At 38.6% G+C, this 16,217-nt stretch overlaps 1 protein-coding gene across 6 annotated transcripts in view; it reads right to left on the bottom strand.

Annotated features, from left to right (window-relative positions):
* ENPP1 (ectonucleotide pyrophosphatase/phosphodiesterase 1) overlaps nucleotides 1-16,217 on the bottom strand; it is a 57,736-nt gene that overhangs the window by 38,156 nt on the left and 3,363 nt on the right. For 3 of the 6 annotated variants that reach the window (XM_054819267.1, XM_054819273.1, XM_054819269.1), the window contains exons 2-5: nucleotides 5,125-5,197; nucleotides 3,240-3,356; nucleotides 1,011-1,136; nucleotides 780-840 (exon numbers count right to left, since the gene is read on the bottom strand). In XM_054819267.1, the coding sequence (XP_054675242.1) occupies nucleotides 780-840; nucleotides 1,011-1,136; nucleotides 3,240-3,356; nucleotides 5,125-5,197 (377 nt within the window). Of the gene's footprint in view, nucleotides 1-779; nucleotides 841-1,010; nucleotides 1,137-3,239; nucleotides 3,357-5,124; nucleotides 5,198-13,659; nucleotides 13,779-16,217 lie in introns of all 6 variants that reach the window. The other 3 variants (XM_054819268.1, XM_054819272.1, XM_054819271.1) reach the window with 2 other exon arrangements.

Here is a 16,217-nt window from a genome sequence, read left to right as displayed (position 1 = left end):
ATAACTTATACATGCAATCATACTTTGTAGTCAACTTTAGCTTTAAAGTTAATTTGAAGCAAAAACAGTACAAGAAATGTAGGCTTTTTTCCCCAGCTGGGAGTTTTGCCGTACTATTTAAGCTCAAGTGTTGATGGCATAAGCTACACGGCTCATTCCTCACACAGCGTATACATAACTTGCAGAAGCGCACCCAATGTGGAGCTGAGTGAGAGAATACAAAGATCCCCTGGTATTTTACACCTTTCAGAGAAAGTAGTTCAGACAGCTCGCAAATAATGCTGTCCTGCTGCTAGTGAAACTGGGACAGGGATCTGCCCACATTTTGTGGCTCTGGGGCTGGAACAGGCAAAGAAGTGGAACAGTCTTTAGAAGTGTCTGGGGAAGGAGGCGGTCTTAGGAGCCTGAGATTGCTGAATGGGTCCCAAAATATTTGGGACAGCGGGTATTGGAGCACATGTAGGACAATAGTGAGGCTGGCACAAGGCAGAGCTGCCCAGAGCACACACATATCTGTAAGAGACAGCAGGGTTCAGGAATAGGCACGTCTTGCAAGTCAAGCAAGTGCTGGGATACATGAGTGCGGTGGGATAGGGCAGCCTGATCTGTTAGTAAGCACTACCAAACGCTGGCTAAACAGGTATCCTTCTCTCTCTGGCAGCTGCTCTCACTGTGGATAAGGCAGGCAAGCAGGTTCCAGGAAGGCACAGTAGGGAAAATTATCTCAAAAATGAAACATAAGCAAAGAGCAGAGCTATGCAAATATACAATATCCTCACCCTTTTGGACACTGAGGTTCAGTAATGTCCTCACACTCTTCTTCAACCCAGCTTGCCTCTCCTTAAAACAAACGAGTGCAATTTATTTTTTTAAGACAGTACATTCTTATTGATAAATGCAAGTTCTTTCATTTTACTGGATGCTTTTGAAGTTATATTATGGCCTTGCTCCTTTCTTACAAATATGGGTACATATATGAGAGACTGTAGGAACTTGTTGAGTATATTTACCTTTACAAACAGCATGATAATTGACACAGCAATCTTTATTTTCCACACAATCATCTGAACAGGAACAATGATATTCTGGCCGCCTCTTCTCTCCACACCTGAATTTGTTGCAGGTCCATATGTGGGCTAATAAAACAGATGAAAGAGGAGGACAGCACAATGATTAATACCAGTATAAGTTCAGAATTAATGAACTGAGTGTTAAGTTTGTCTCAAATGTGTACTCACTGAAAAACAGCCCTGAGGTAATCTCACATATGTGTAATTTGGCAGGCTTTGGCACTTTGGAAAACAGAAACACCCATGGCTAAATAATCCAAGTGCATAGCCATCTCAATATAATAATGCAGCATATGGTTATAAATATCACAGATCAGAAAGAATCCTTTTTACAGACCTCCTTAAATATGGTTATTTATGTGGGTTTAAACTGGTAAATGCATACTATAAAGAAGCTCCCAAACAACTCTCTCAGAAAAAAACAAGCTTGAGTCTAGATCTGAAATGCCTAGAAAACAGTGAGCAGCAGTAACTTATTCTGACTTGCATTGAAGTTGCAATGGATTTTACCAGTCACCATCAGGCACACCAGCTTCTTTCAGCACATCTTAGGCATAGGCATCACTCTGCCACTATTTGAGATTCACAGGAAGACCTACTGACTTCAGCCTCATTGCTGGTTTTAGTAGAGATTTTTTCCTGAATCATATTGATTTTTCTGAATGGAATATTCCAAATCATTTGAAGATGATAATGTTGTTATCAGTTGTAAACACAAGTAGATCCTTTGTACTCAATGAGGATAAACATCAATGAATTTACCGAGCAAATACTTAAGTCTTAACAGAGACACAGAAGCCAAATCTAAATGTTTGAGTAGAGGAGAGTCAGCAATCTTCATACATGACTAGCAATCAGAAATCAGGGGTTAATCTCACTTTCAGGAATACTGAACTTAAGTACCTCCCCCAATGCCAGTAGATCTTTACTTCTGTGAGAGACAGAAGACTATTACAGTTCTAGTTACATGTTACTATTTGGAAATTAGATTCTCCACTGACATTAAGGCTAATTAATTTTAAAAACGAACACCACCAAGAAATTAATTCTCAGTGCTAAGACAGACTCTCCAGTTTGTTTTTAAGGAATTCTTTAAACTGAGGGAGGGTAATGAAACAAAGCAGAGAGTAAATCCCATGCAACTATTCTATAAGCAAAAAGCTTTATGCAATTTAGAGGGCCTTTCAAGAACAGTGAGTTGAAGCAGGCATCTGATTAATTTCAGGGTAAGACCACATCGACAAGTTTTACAAACACCCATAAAGAGAAGTGAGAAGAAAAATAGTTAACTGAAAAGAACACTGGATATGAAGCATTAAGGCAAAACTAAATTAGAGAAAATAGTCAAGTTCTGTCCTTAGTGCTAGCACTCACACTAACATGTTTCCCTGTAAAATTTCTCCATGGTACTTTTCATACCTTGCCTATCTGATCTTTACTTTCTGGTAAATTATGAGAACTGTTTCTCACTGCGCAATCATTCTCCACCAGTGCAATCTGTTTTGTCATTCTGCTTTGCCCCAAAGGCCGGCGCATGACCCTTGCTTCAGGCAGAAGGCCTGAGTAGCTGGCTAAGGAGAGACAGCAGCTTTCACAGAGCTTTTTCACAAGGATGATGGCAAAAACCCTACAACATGCAGAACACCCTCCTATTCCGGCCTTGCCTGAGAACGTAGGAGTTGTCCCTGACACCAGGGACAATGCAGGTCACTGTTCTCTCACCCCCAGACAAAAAACAAAAGGCTGGCTGAGACCTCAAATTGCAGTTGTTCCTCCTCTTTCCAAGGGGGAGGGCAGCAGCACAGTCCCTCGCAGTTGCTCTCCCCACAGGAGCTATGGGAAAACCAGCCTACTGGCTACGTCAGCTCCTATGTAGTCCAGCTGGATGAAATACAAGCTTTGTTTGTGTACAACAACAGCTGCACCAGAGCCCTGATGTCTCCACAGGGGTCCCCAGTGTCGCCATCACCACTGCAACTCCACCTGTGGTTGCAACAAAGGGAGCACAAAGAGGGGGAGACCACCCTTCTGTTCAGCAGCCCCCCTTTGCACTCATAGCCCATCTGGAAGAAGTCAGGGGTTAGAGTCATCTGACCACAACAGTACTCACATACGCAGAGCTGTCCCATGTCACAGAGTTTGCCCCCACAGCTTTTTTTCCATCCTTACCTGGTTGTATACACGTTTCCTGGTAATCTAAACAGCAGTTTCCAAGCTTGACACAATCTCTATCACAACGGCAGCTTCCAAAGGTCCTTTCAAAGCAACGACCTTTGCAGGTTTTCACTGTAATATTGGATAGTGTTAGATGTCAGTGGCTGAGCCCAAATCAGTCAACATGCAAAAGAAATTAAAAAGGTCAGCGTGTGGAATGACACAGCAGGTGATTCCACAACTTACAGGATGGCTGCAAAAACAGTGACAGCCAAAGGAAAGTCTTGATAGAACTAAATGGTTATTTTCTCTTATTGAAAAAGAGTATTTTTCGTTGTATTGAACAAAGGATTCTGTTCTGTTTTAGCAGGAACATGGCGTTTCATTCTTAGAAAGAAGTGAAAAAAAGACAATTCTAGTTGTGACTGTCCTTGCCTTTCTGTATCACCAGAAGATACGAATACAGTCATTCAGAATATGGAAGATGTCTATCACAGGAAATCTGATCCTAGATTTTCAATAAGGGTGCCCTAAACAGTGAAATATTTTTGCAGAAAACACTGATCTTCAATTTCACATCTGACAATGTTTCACTTTCTATAAATAAATGTTAATTAGAACCTAGACTGCATTGGCTATGTTTGCAACTCTCCCATGCTCATGTCCCATTTGAATGACTGTCTTCGTAGAAATCAGAGGAACTGAAGAAGTCCCAGTTCTGCATCCCACTGATTAAGGTATTATCTCAAGACACAGGAAGGGCTGTTTCAAACACAGGAGATATGAACTTCAGTGTACTGGCTTAATTTTAGTTCAGTTCTAATGTTTAAAAAAAAAAAAAAGCATAGCATTCTTCCAGTAAACTGGGGTTGCCTGGGAAAAAAAAAAGAAACTGGTAGTGTGAAGCGTTAACACTTCAGTAGTTGGTCAGCCCGTTTCATCGTGTGCAGTCACCAGAAGGGAGTGAGTTAAATCCTTCATCATTTGGATCCTCTTGTCAAGAATCTTGAATTGCGTAATAGTAGGAAAATGAGACAATAAGCCAATATTGAAAAAGCTGGAATAAAATGAGAAAAAACCTAAACAGATTCTAGTGGGAAATTAATAATCTGAATTTTAGTTAAAAGTCATTGTAGAACTGTTAAACAGATCAACTCTGAAATTATTCTAGATAGCTGTTCCCAAAGTGAAGCTTGATTTCTTAAAATATCTTTCATAACCTTCTACCTGAAGGAACTTCACCATTGAAAAAACCACATATTTTTCAAGACAGAAAACAGCCAGAGGAATTCCACAAGGAACGCTTTCAGACTACAATTCTAACCAGTAAAAAAATAACTTTTTTTTCTTCATAATTGACTGGAAAAGATGAAAAACAAATGTTCCAGGACAACATGAAATAGAAATTGTTGTGTTTTTTGGTTTGTTTTTTTTTTTTTTAATAGTGAACTGAAAAAAGCCAGCCATGTGACATCATCACAGTTGGGATATGTGGAAGCTGCCAGACCAGACACAGAGTGCCAGGATCAGTTTACCTCTGCAGTGACTACACACACGTACTGAGTACACCTGAGGTTTTATTTCCTGGTATTTTCATTCCCCCCTAACTGAAAATGCTTCAAGCAATGCATCTGATTCTCTTCCTGCAGCAAGAAAGGGTGGCATTGTGAAACCAAAAATAAAAAAAAGAAACCAAAAATAAAAAAAAGAAACCAAAAATAAAAAAAAGAAACCAAAAATAAAAAAAAGAAACCAAAAATAAAAAAAAGAAACCAAAAATAAAAAAAAGAAACCAAAAATAAAAAAAAGAAACCAAAAATAAAAAAAAGAAACCAAAAATAAAAAAAAGAAACCAAAAAAAAAAAAAGAAACATTACTAGATAAAAGGCATATTAGTTACCATCTTTTGAACAGCTAGGCTTCAGGCCAAATATACATCCTAGGATTGTCGTTAGCATGCAGACACAGAGTACCTGTGGGACAGGAAGGAAAAGAAGAGAGTAATCTTAAATGACCACTGAATGGTTTTGAAAGCTTTCCTTTTCCCTGTAATGCTATATGATTGTACTGAAATTGATAAACATGCAGATTAGGAGGCTGATTTCACAAGCAGTTTTCACTCACACAAATAGTTATGTTTGCAATTAATTACTGGTGCATAAATATGAATATTCTCAAGACTGGACATGCATATCAAGTTATTTAGTAGACATGATGATATAGTTCTTTCTCATGAACAAAAAATTAAGATGTTTATGGTTACACATATATCAATTTTATGGAAAACTTTCTTGGCTCCACTTCTTTCTTCCTTCCCCCTAGGCTGTTCTAAGAAGGTGAAGTCTTACCATTGACCACAGACTACAAACAGAAGGCATGGCCCTTAAGCGATACCTATCATCTTATGCAGGAAAAACCTTTTCCCACTTCCTAGTATCCAGTTCATACTAGATGTTGGTCCATACAATCGTAAGCAACTGTGGGATGTCACATTAGACTGACGACAGTGTCTTATGCTGACCAGAAACTATAGCCATGTTTATTTTGGATTCTGAATGCATTAAAATTATCAAACAAGGACCATATTGTCCTTACCCAGCATTTTAGGGCAAGATCTAATGCCTACTCAAATACGGGGAAAGAGTCCTTTTAACCTCATGAAGTACTGCATTGGTCCATAAATTTTCAGAAAAGTGTATCAATACATATGCAGGAATTAAAGACTCCAGGAAAGCCAACAATGGCTATTTTATTGGTGTAGAATGTAATAAGGAGTTTGCCAGAAGTCTTGAAAGAGAAGGCACTGTAATAACACAGATTTTCTTATTCAGAAGTATTTGGGGAGGTATGGGTAGGAGAGAATGTACATGTCACCTTTCTGGTCATTGTTTTCTCAGGAAAAAATGCTTTCAGGCAATACTTCAATAACTTTACATACATGCCTACACAAAGTCTCTCCCTTTTTTCATCCTCCCCCTTCAGCAAAAGCTGCTGAGCCAGTCTTTTAAGTATAATGCCTGAATCATGTTGTGATGTGGTAAAAATTCATCCCATTTTAAAGTGCACCTAATTATTTCTCAAGCTTACTTTTTTTAAAGACTGTGAGCACTGAGTAAGTTAAAACTATTTGTGTCATTTTTAACAAATACACAGTTCAATATACAATTTTGTTCACTAAAGAGTTGATAGAAAACAATTTCTGGAATGTGTAGCATTGAAATTCAGATATTATTCTGGATTTATGAAGTGCAAGTTATCAAAAATATTACATATATAGCATTCATAAAAAAAGAGGCGGGGGGAATTATAGACTGAAGAAAATTTGCCCTAGAATTCTGAACCAGGCAAGTCTGGAATCTTAGATTATTCAACACAACGTCTAGCAGAGAAATAAGTACTTTTGAAGTTCAAATCTATCTTTGAATTGACAGAGAAAGAAGAAAGATAATAAAAAAAAGAGGAAGAAAAAATCTGGCATTATCAATGCACTCGGATACACTACAACTGATTGAAAGGTTCAAGTCTCCATTAACCCAGCTGTCAAGAATGAACACAACAGCAGAACTCTTTATTCGCCGCCTTTTTTTTTTTTTTAAACAGCATACTAAACACGTGCAGCATTAACCACGTTTTCTGGTAAGTCAATATCAACAGTTTTATTTGCCATGTAAATTGTTATGGACCTTTGAACTCTTCCATATGAAATATCACCTAGACAAGAGCACATGCACAGCTAGGTAGGTAGCATGTCAGATGCAAGATGTCAAAGCCCAGTCAATCAGTGGAGAGCGCAAAACCTGTTATTGTCCTTTTAACATATATATTATTATTTGAAAATTATGGATTGATTCATTTGTTTCTAAAAAGCCAGCACGAGAACATTTTATTTCAAGGTGACAACATATTGCTTCTCTACTCCCACCAGGCCCTGCTACTAAGATCAAAGAGTAGAGCATCCTTTGATACATAACCACAAACACACTTTAAAACTAGCAAAATGCACACCTACTCCATCCAGAAGAGCTTTATTCCCATATCTTCAAATAACTACATGGCCTTTGGGACTTACGCCACCTAAGGCATCCTTGTAACAAAAACACGTTGCAGCAGTACCACTAAATAGACTATTAATATTCCCTTATGGAGCTTCAGTGTAGGTAATGGATGTTTAAAAACCAGAAATTTAATTGTGACACCAAATTAATGTAAAAAAAATCTAAATAAAACAGATTCCAAAGCAGTAGAGTTATAATACTTCCCAACTAAAATTGGTAACTCTTCACTAAACTTCTCACAAACAATTTCTGAGATTTTGGCACCAAGCGTTACAAAATCAGTTACATATTGTATTCTAGATTTTCAGTTTTATGCTTCTACAAACATAATTAATTTCAACAAGCAAAAACATGAAAGGATTATGCTCATTGAAGCATATGAACATTCTTTTGGGTAGGAAATACTATTAAATGGTAACACTTCTTGATGCAATAGTGCAACTTGTTTCCTACAAGCAATACTCTGGAAACTTCATACTGTAACAAGCCACAGCATACTACTAGAAATGTTCTCTGTGTCTCAAATCAGTTCTGCTCTCAAGTTTCTTATATATACACAAGCAAAAATATGGTCCAAGTCCTTACCTGGTATACTATGTCCATCTACAGTATACAAAGGTCTGGGAACTTCTGTTGACTCATTGCATTCAAGCCTTTGCTTCCTTAACATTAGTCCCACTAGCTTACATTTTAGTCTTAAAAATATTTTACTGCAAAACACTAAAGCTTTCCCATTCCCCTCCCCCCTTTTTTTTTTTCTTTTATTTCTTTCTTCAACGTTTAACAAAGAAGAAGTTTCACATAAATGGTAAAACATTTGAACAATGCTCTGGGACAGCCAACTCTGATCTAGACTATACCATGTAATTGCAGCTTAGTGTTTAAGGCTTTGAATTAAAGCTTTATCTTGAGTCTGAATTATTTCAGTCGTGTGGGTATTACCCACACAAATGGCACAAGTGTTCAGCTGGAACAACATGGAGCAACTAATACTGGCCAACATCAGCAGTAGTCCTGACTAGGCACAGCAAGAGGTGTTACACTAGTAGTGGACCTATTGTCAGGGGAAAGGCTCTAAGATTATCAGCTCTACAGATGACAAGGAATATTCAAGCTAGCTTTAAAGGTCACCCAGATACAGAAAGTGATCTCACTGCTGCAGTCCAGACGTGGGCTAATTTACTTTGCTTCTTACTCTGTGAGACCTTGCTGCAGCAGGTACATTACTAATATTACCTGAACTATCTTACATACAGGTAGCTCAGGTTTGGGATGCTACAGTCTGCTGTGTAAAGTTTATATATAATATTTTTAATCTATATAAAGCAGCTGCACATGTAGTTTAAGGTTTACTATCAAGAACCTTGTTAGAGCCCTGCAGCATCCTGCTGCAAGCGCCAGACTCAAATCTCTAGCTACTACTACACTGTCAACCTCGTGCTTGTCTTCAAGGTTTAGCCTGTCTTTAAAAAAAAAAAAAAGAAAGAAAGAAAATCTTACTTGGTCTCTCTCTCTCCCACATTCTTCCCCCAAAAGAGAAAGCAGGAATTGAGGAAAAGCTGAAATTAAGAAAGAATATGGTAATCCCATAGTAGGAAGGCAAATAAAATTAGAGAACCTGGCCTTGTTGCACACAAAAGTAGCACATGAACTGTATGGTCTGTAACTTAAGAGATTGGCTAGGACAAAAGGTCAGATTTTGTTTTAATATAATATCTGAGAAAAGTTTTTAAACCAACACAGTAACAACTGCGGAAAATAAAGAGTCCTTTTTTGTTTTAAAAATATTTTTAAGAAAGTTTGTTTTGGAATCAAAACAACATTGTCATCTAGGGATGAATCTCTGTCCCATCACTGCTTCCTTTACGTGGGAGGAAGCAATAAAAGCTTTGCTTTGTAAACATTATAGTGGTTGGGAATAGGTGGTTGAGTGTCTAGAAAACTGCAATCCCAAAAACATTTAGAAAGCCTTTTATTTCGAGCTGGGCAGATGGAAATATAACAACATGGTTAGAGAGCAGAATCATTTCCGTCACTCATCTCTAGAACTGCAGCTGAAGAGAATTTCTCAGCAGCGATTTTGGGGAGCTGGTGGAAGGGCCACAGAGCCAGCAAGCACGTAGGCTGCAGACACCAGATCCTAAAGAGGACTGGTCAACTGTACAGGTCCTAGAGACATACAAAGAAATCTCTCACCAGCCTTAGCTACTGTTACCTTTCCTTTGCTATTGTATTTTACGCTTCCTTTACAGAGTCAATGCTACTGTCCCTTTCTCTTCACTCTTCCCTAGCTTTGTCCATCTCCCCTACTCCTGCTCTACTCTTCTATTCTGCATCTTTTCTGGCAAAGAATACCTTGATATTTCTTTCAAAGGAATAATTCATTCTGAATTAAGTTTCTTTCTATGTTGATCTCCCTCATTCTTTGTCTACCACGTACTCAGTTGCATTCCATCTTCCTTTCTTCATCCCTGGTGTTCTATGGCCAACAAAACTTGTCACTCCAAGGTTTAAGGCACATCCATTAACAACTACGCAATTAACAAAGCAGCAATGCAAAGTAGTGGTTTTCCATTCTAATCTCCATGATTGACTCTCACAGTTGTGTCATGTCTATCCATGAATGGAGAATGTCTAGACTGGGTCTGTAATGCCAGTATTAAAAAAACACATGGAATTTTCCAAAACCACTGGGATCAGTGAAAGGCATACTATGTTTTCACTGTTTTGTGCACCTAGAATAGATGACTAATGACCTGGACCTTAACATTGAAATACCTTTGAGAAAGAATTTCATCTGCAAAAGTGTAAAGAATACAGTAATAAATAATGGATTTCAAGTAAAACAGAGTCACCTGCTGCCTTTAAAAGGGCATTGTTAAAAATGCAGAAAACATACAGTACAGAGAGAAAAAAAACACTACACTTGTCCGGGGCAGTGGAACACTTACTCATGCTTCTAAGAGTTATTTTTAAACAGGAATACCCCTCCCCATCCCCAACAGCTCAGCTTTATTCAAAAGCAGAGGATACTTAATAAAGTTTACTAAAGTGAAAGGAGGTGGATACTTCACTCACACCAGCACAGCTACTTAGCTAAATAAGTCACCTAAAAAAAATTATCAGCACTGAAACAAGTACCCTCCTCCTTCTTGCACCCCATCTCTTCTCTCCACATTTGTAAATACTTTTGTGCTCTTCAAAGACTTGCTTCTGTTGATCCACATTCCACACCTAGAGCCGTGGAGGAAGAGGAGAGCCACTGAGGATCTCAAGTCCTGGTTGTCCTAAAACACTGAAGGTGACTGAATTATCCTCAGGTCAGTGGATAGAAAAGCTGGAGCTTACACTCAAAACTTTTGCAGAAGTAAAAAAAATTTACTCTAAAAATATACGGGGATTGTTTTTCTTTTCAAAGTAGCATGCAGAAGGTCTACTCCTGCTGTTTCTATTGAATGTTCTCAGGAGTGTTATTACATACTATTGCAACCTAAGGTCATTCAAAGGACAAGAACGTTTTAAAGGTAGCTCGAGCCAGTGTAAGATACAAAAAGCCTTCACAGAGCTTACCAAAGAGCAGTAACTCTTCATTCAGCAGAGAATTACCAGCAAAAGACATTATCATGCTAAATCTCTAAATACTTTCCAAAACTATTCAAGCATCTAGTTTTTAACAGGAATGAGACAAAAGGATAGAAGAGTTAGCATTTGTCAGTTAGGATCTAAAATATTTTTCCTATTTGTTGCTTGTCCAACAGTATAGGTACATACTCTCTTGGAAAACATTAACACATGAGCTGTTATCAAAGCACACACATTTTACCTCTGGCTGTGCGTTTTACATCATGGGAGAATTTAGAGAGAAACTGAAGTGCAACTATATGCTAGCACAAAAGAGGAGGAAATTAAATTCTGTTTATATTGCCAAAAAAAAGAGATAGCAGTTGACTTATTTAATCAGCAGGTAGATTTTTGTAAAAAGCTAAGGATAAACAGGACTGAAAACTGATCTTGATTTATGATAAAAAAGGTAAATATTGTACTTTCAAACACAATTAATTTATTTAGCACAGCAGACTATGGGCACAGAACAAAGACCACCAAATGCCATCCACTTTGGTGGCAGCCACATATGAATGCATTTGTTACATAGAAAAAGAAGAAACTGTCAGTCTTACGCCATCTCAAAACTGCTGTCCAGACAAGCTGCACTTAACCCATGAATAAAAGCAAAACTGGAGAAGAAAATATGGCCTTGAGCCATCTTCATATTCTCCCTCTTCCAAAAAATCCCTTTTCAAGAATAAAGCTAAAGCTCTTCCAATTTATAGTACTGTCATGAGAGTTGTAACAAGAACAGTGTAAAAAAGGGGGCTGCTTCTACTGGGTGCTGACGATACTATCGAACATACCAAGTAAACCCATATTCACCACCATTTTTCTGCAGCAGATGCTGTTGCTACTACCACTGTGGCAGCAACATTAAGCTGAGCAGGAAAACACAGCAACCTTAAAGAGCAAGTGAAGAAATCCCATAAAACACTAAGAATGTAAGGAGTGACAACAATTGCAGATCCACAAAGGGGTATGGGAAGAAGACAGGACAAACAAGGTTTCAAAGATATACACTATGGGTCTTTACTAAGCACACTGATATTGATCACAGGCACACCTTTAGTCCTGACTCCTTTGGCCATTTTCCTAAAGCAAAGGCCAGGGCTGACAAAGAAGCGATTATTTACCTCTGGACCCTTTGAACACAGCCCCTCAAAAAAAAGAAAAAGGCAGGCTTTCCAATTCTGATGCTTCACAACACAGAAATGTTGTATTTCAGCCAGAAGAGGACTCAAGAACTAGTCTACTTGATTGTGCCAGAAATAAAAAGCACAATCGAAGATAAGTGGCTGGGTTTGATTATTGACTTTTTCGTAAGCAGCTATAACATTATACTTTGTTATTCTATGAACAATAAACAAACAAAAAACCTTTAACACAAACTTGTGCCCCAATACTACCACATTTATATAGGCATTTATATAGGCTGATTTGCCTGCATAACAGAAGGACAAGGTTCACGCTTACCTGAGTTTCTCCAGAAATGCAAACATTTTATCTTTTCTCATTACTTCTTTTTTTCTCCTTAGCTTATTCGCTCAGTGTCAAGCAGTTAAACAATAGCCTATTTGCCAAAAGTCCTTACTTATACTCTCCTTTGCCCTCCACCACATTCCATTTACAATAAAATCCACTGATGTCTTCCAAGTGCCGTTAAAAGAAACTTTTTATACAGCTGACCTGTGCAACACCTGTGCAGAACAGTATTTTTGCCTTTCAGTGCAGAAAGTATATCTTTTATCTTGTTTTGATATATTTCCTGTCCTATTTTCAAATTACCATTCCAATATTGATCATTATAAAATAGCTTCTCTGAAAAGCTTATACACTACTGTTTCATTCAGGCAGGACACTACTGCAATGCAGCATATTGCCAAATCCCATCAGACAGAACATTCTTTAAGACAAGTATTTATCCACTGTCCATGGTGTATGATCACAGTGATGTTTGCTAATAAATTAATTCCTAATACTGGCTCCAAGGTGAGAAAGTTTGCAAACCTTTCATGTTTTCAAAGCCTTTCATTTGCTCTACTCTTCCTTTCAGCTCAAAGTAACAGAAACATAGCTTCCACAGCAAGTTAAATGAGAACAATTCACTCCTTGTGTAATTCTACTGATATTAGTGAAAGAATGCCAAGGAAAAATTTTGAAGAGCAGGAGTTGGAAGGAAGTCTTGCATAATTTTTATATCTTTGGCCTTGCCTGAAATCTAACAGTTTCAGCACAGTAACTAAGTTGTTCTGAATTCAAGTTAATAATTGTCTCTACAGAAAGTCTATCAATTTAAACTATTAACATATTCCTTATTATTTTAGCATCCAAGAACCTTGCAAAACTACATGGAGGTGGTGTTCAGACCAAGGGCACACTGCCCCCCTCCCAGGAGTTTGGCTGCCTGTCCTTGAGGCCAGTTTTCTGATTCTGTTTCAGCTGTTGAGAGCACTGTTTGGGAAACCTCAACCAGCCTTGAAGAGAGCTCATCAACAAAAAGTTGGAAGATGCCTTGGCAGAGTCTCCCCCCCACCTTATCTTGGCAGCTGCATATAGCCATCTCCTGCCTCCATCCCCTGTCTGAGCTGTGTTACAGCCACACTGCAGTCATGTCCACCTTGGTCAAGTTCCCTGTTGATCCAGACCCTGATTCAAACTCACACACTTGACTTCCTTCCTTGACTTTGGACTTGCCTTATCAACACATACTCCTCTGGCAGTCTAGACTATTGTCTGAATCTGGTTAGCATCCCCAAATCTGCTTTGCTCACCTTGCTCAGGTATGGCAAGCCTGTCCCTTGTCAGTGAGGCCACTGTCCATGTCTGCCTTGTTGTCACACCTGGATACGGGTTTACCTTCTCTTTCATCATGACCCGCCTCATGTGGTACCTGACAGGTAGACAAGGACTATTACTGCAAAATTAAATGAAGGTAATGAAAACCTCAAGGTGTGGATTGAGTCAGAGCTCTGAATGCTGGAGCAGGAAGTCTGAGCACACATGACACTAATCACAGCCCAAATCACTCATTTGTTTTGTCTGAATGGACCAAATGGCTGATCCCAGCACACTACAGCCTAATCCATCAGCAGATAGTCTACACTCAAGTTGTTAAGCACAACATGGATGCTTTCAGGCTGGCAACCAGCCAGCAGTGTTAACAGAAGCCTGCAAGCCACACAGTTGGGTGTACTTCAGCTTGTTCCAAGCTTTGTACTCCAGCTGGAGTCCAGGAAGCCAGATTCATTCACATACTGCACTATAAGGTGCAGCTGAAGCCTCCTAGATGCTTTAAAATCCTTCGGCTCAGCTACATAAGATAGCATCTTGCAGCCTGTCCTAAACTCCACATTGTCTATGCTTGAAAGCAATACCTAAACTACCCAGCTTAAAGTGAGCTGAAGTATGGTAAACAAAGTCACAATCATTCCTTTGACTGTGGCCTAGCCACACCCAAAGTCAACCTAGTTCAGCAATAAAATTTAAAATGAGTTCTGAGTACAATTACAAAAAAAGGCAGTCCCTATTCTCCCTTGGTGAAGATTGTAATTGGATGGTTTTGTTTAAATATAGACAAAGCCTCAATTGTTGCAAGTGTTTCTTTGGATAATATTTTTTATTTCCTATCAGTTTCTGTCATCTAGTACAGGATAGGATATGCTGACCAGGTCTGTGAAGTAAAGTGCAAATAAAGCAAGAATACAAGTTAACCCTGGAAACCCTTCAGAGTTAGAAGGGCTGAATATTTCTTAGCTTTTTACTGTATGAGAACAAAATTATGATTTCTGTCCTCAATACCCAGCATAAAGGTACTCACCTGAAGAATAAAGAAATTGTGGGTTTACATCTCCCCACGTACAATGAGAATTATTTGCACAGTCTTCCTTGAAAAATGACAGGGATTAAGAGTAACATTAAAAAATTACAATGATCTTAACATTTGCCAAAATCTGGGTTTTCTTTTGATGGATTAAATTTGTTTACAATTATTGTATTTACTGTATGTATTTATAATTGCAATTGTAATCAGATGCATTTAAGAAATAAGAAATCTTCAATAGAACATCAGTTTTTACTGTGTCTTCAGAATTCAAAACAAACTACCATTGGAGCTGGAGAGCTGTAATGTTGATGGAAGACAGGCATGACACTTACTGTAAAACACCCTTGTTTCCAAACATGGGACCAAGTTTCCTACAAAATATTAAAATAGTGGAGACTGGCCAAGAACTGCTTTAATATTTCTGAACCAAAAGCACTTCAACATCTATTTAAACTATGGTCATCCTGTCACTGCCATTTTTGACTTCTTATTTCACCAGAGGATACTTGATGCTAAAAAATCAAATTGCATAACAATAATACTGAAGTGGTTGCCTGTTAAGCTGTGTGGAGTTTCTTGGAACACAAAAGTCCCATTTGAGCTCAAGTCAGCACTCTTACAGAAGCAAGTGATTTCAGTATGGAGTACTTTACTGGAGAGAAAAAGAAAAAAAACAAAACATAAAAAACCCACCAAGGTACATAGAGCAAAACCATACAGAAAAGGCTGAAATGGAATAGCTTGCTGAGGGCCAAAAAAGATTAGAGGAAACGCTGAATGTGGTGCCCAGGTCTCCCAGACTCAAGCACAGAGTGCTCGAATCCAGTGCTAAAGAACTGACCGATAACCATAAAAATATCCACACCAAAAGGTCAATAACCATGCTCCAAAGCACTAGGTTAGGGCTGGAACACCTTCCTATCATTGTCTTTCCTCTCCTTACGTGAGTTATGTTAATTCCTGTCCCTACACGATGAGCATGAAAGGAAAATCCCCGAGTTTGGAATCAGCTTTCTATGCAGTCCTTTCCCTGGGAAACAAGACCACATTGCAGTGACAGCAATGGCGGAAGACACAGGAATTCACCCAGAGATCACACCCCTCTCAGGAGCCCGAACCTGAGAGCAGAACAAGCTTTTGAAGGGTCTGGGCCAACATGCTACTTCTCAACAAGTCGATCCAACCTGTTTCCCCACCCGCTCTCTCACTAACTGCTCCCCATCTTTCCTTCTCCAACAGGAGATGTAGAAGAGAATATAACAATGCATTACTCAAAAAAAAAAAAAAAAAAAAAAAAAAAAAAAAAAAAGTGCTAACCTATACAAAGGTTTAGGTATCCTGAGACATATTTAGGAGAAAAGCCATCAGCATTGAAACAAACAGGCATGCAGTCTTCCAGACACCTACATAAGAAAAGGTTATTTCCACACCCTCACCACCTTGGAGGAAGAAAAAAAACCAAAACAAACAAATACCCTAACAAAAGTGTCAGTTTAAATGAGTTTT

The sequence above is a fragment of the Grus americana genome, chromosome 3, assembly GCF_028858705.1.
Source record: "Grus americana isolate bGruAme1 chromosome 3, bGruAme1.mat, whole genome shotgun sequence".
NCBI classification, from domain to species: Eukaryota; Metazoa; Chordata; class Aves; order Gruiformes; family Gruidae; genus Grus; species Grus americana.
This window is presented reverse-complemented; position numbering and strand designations above follow the sequence as displayed.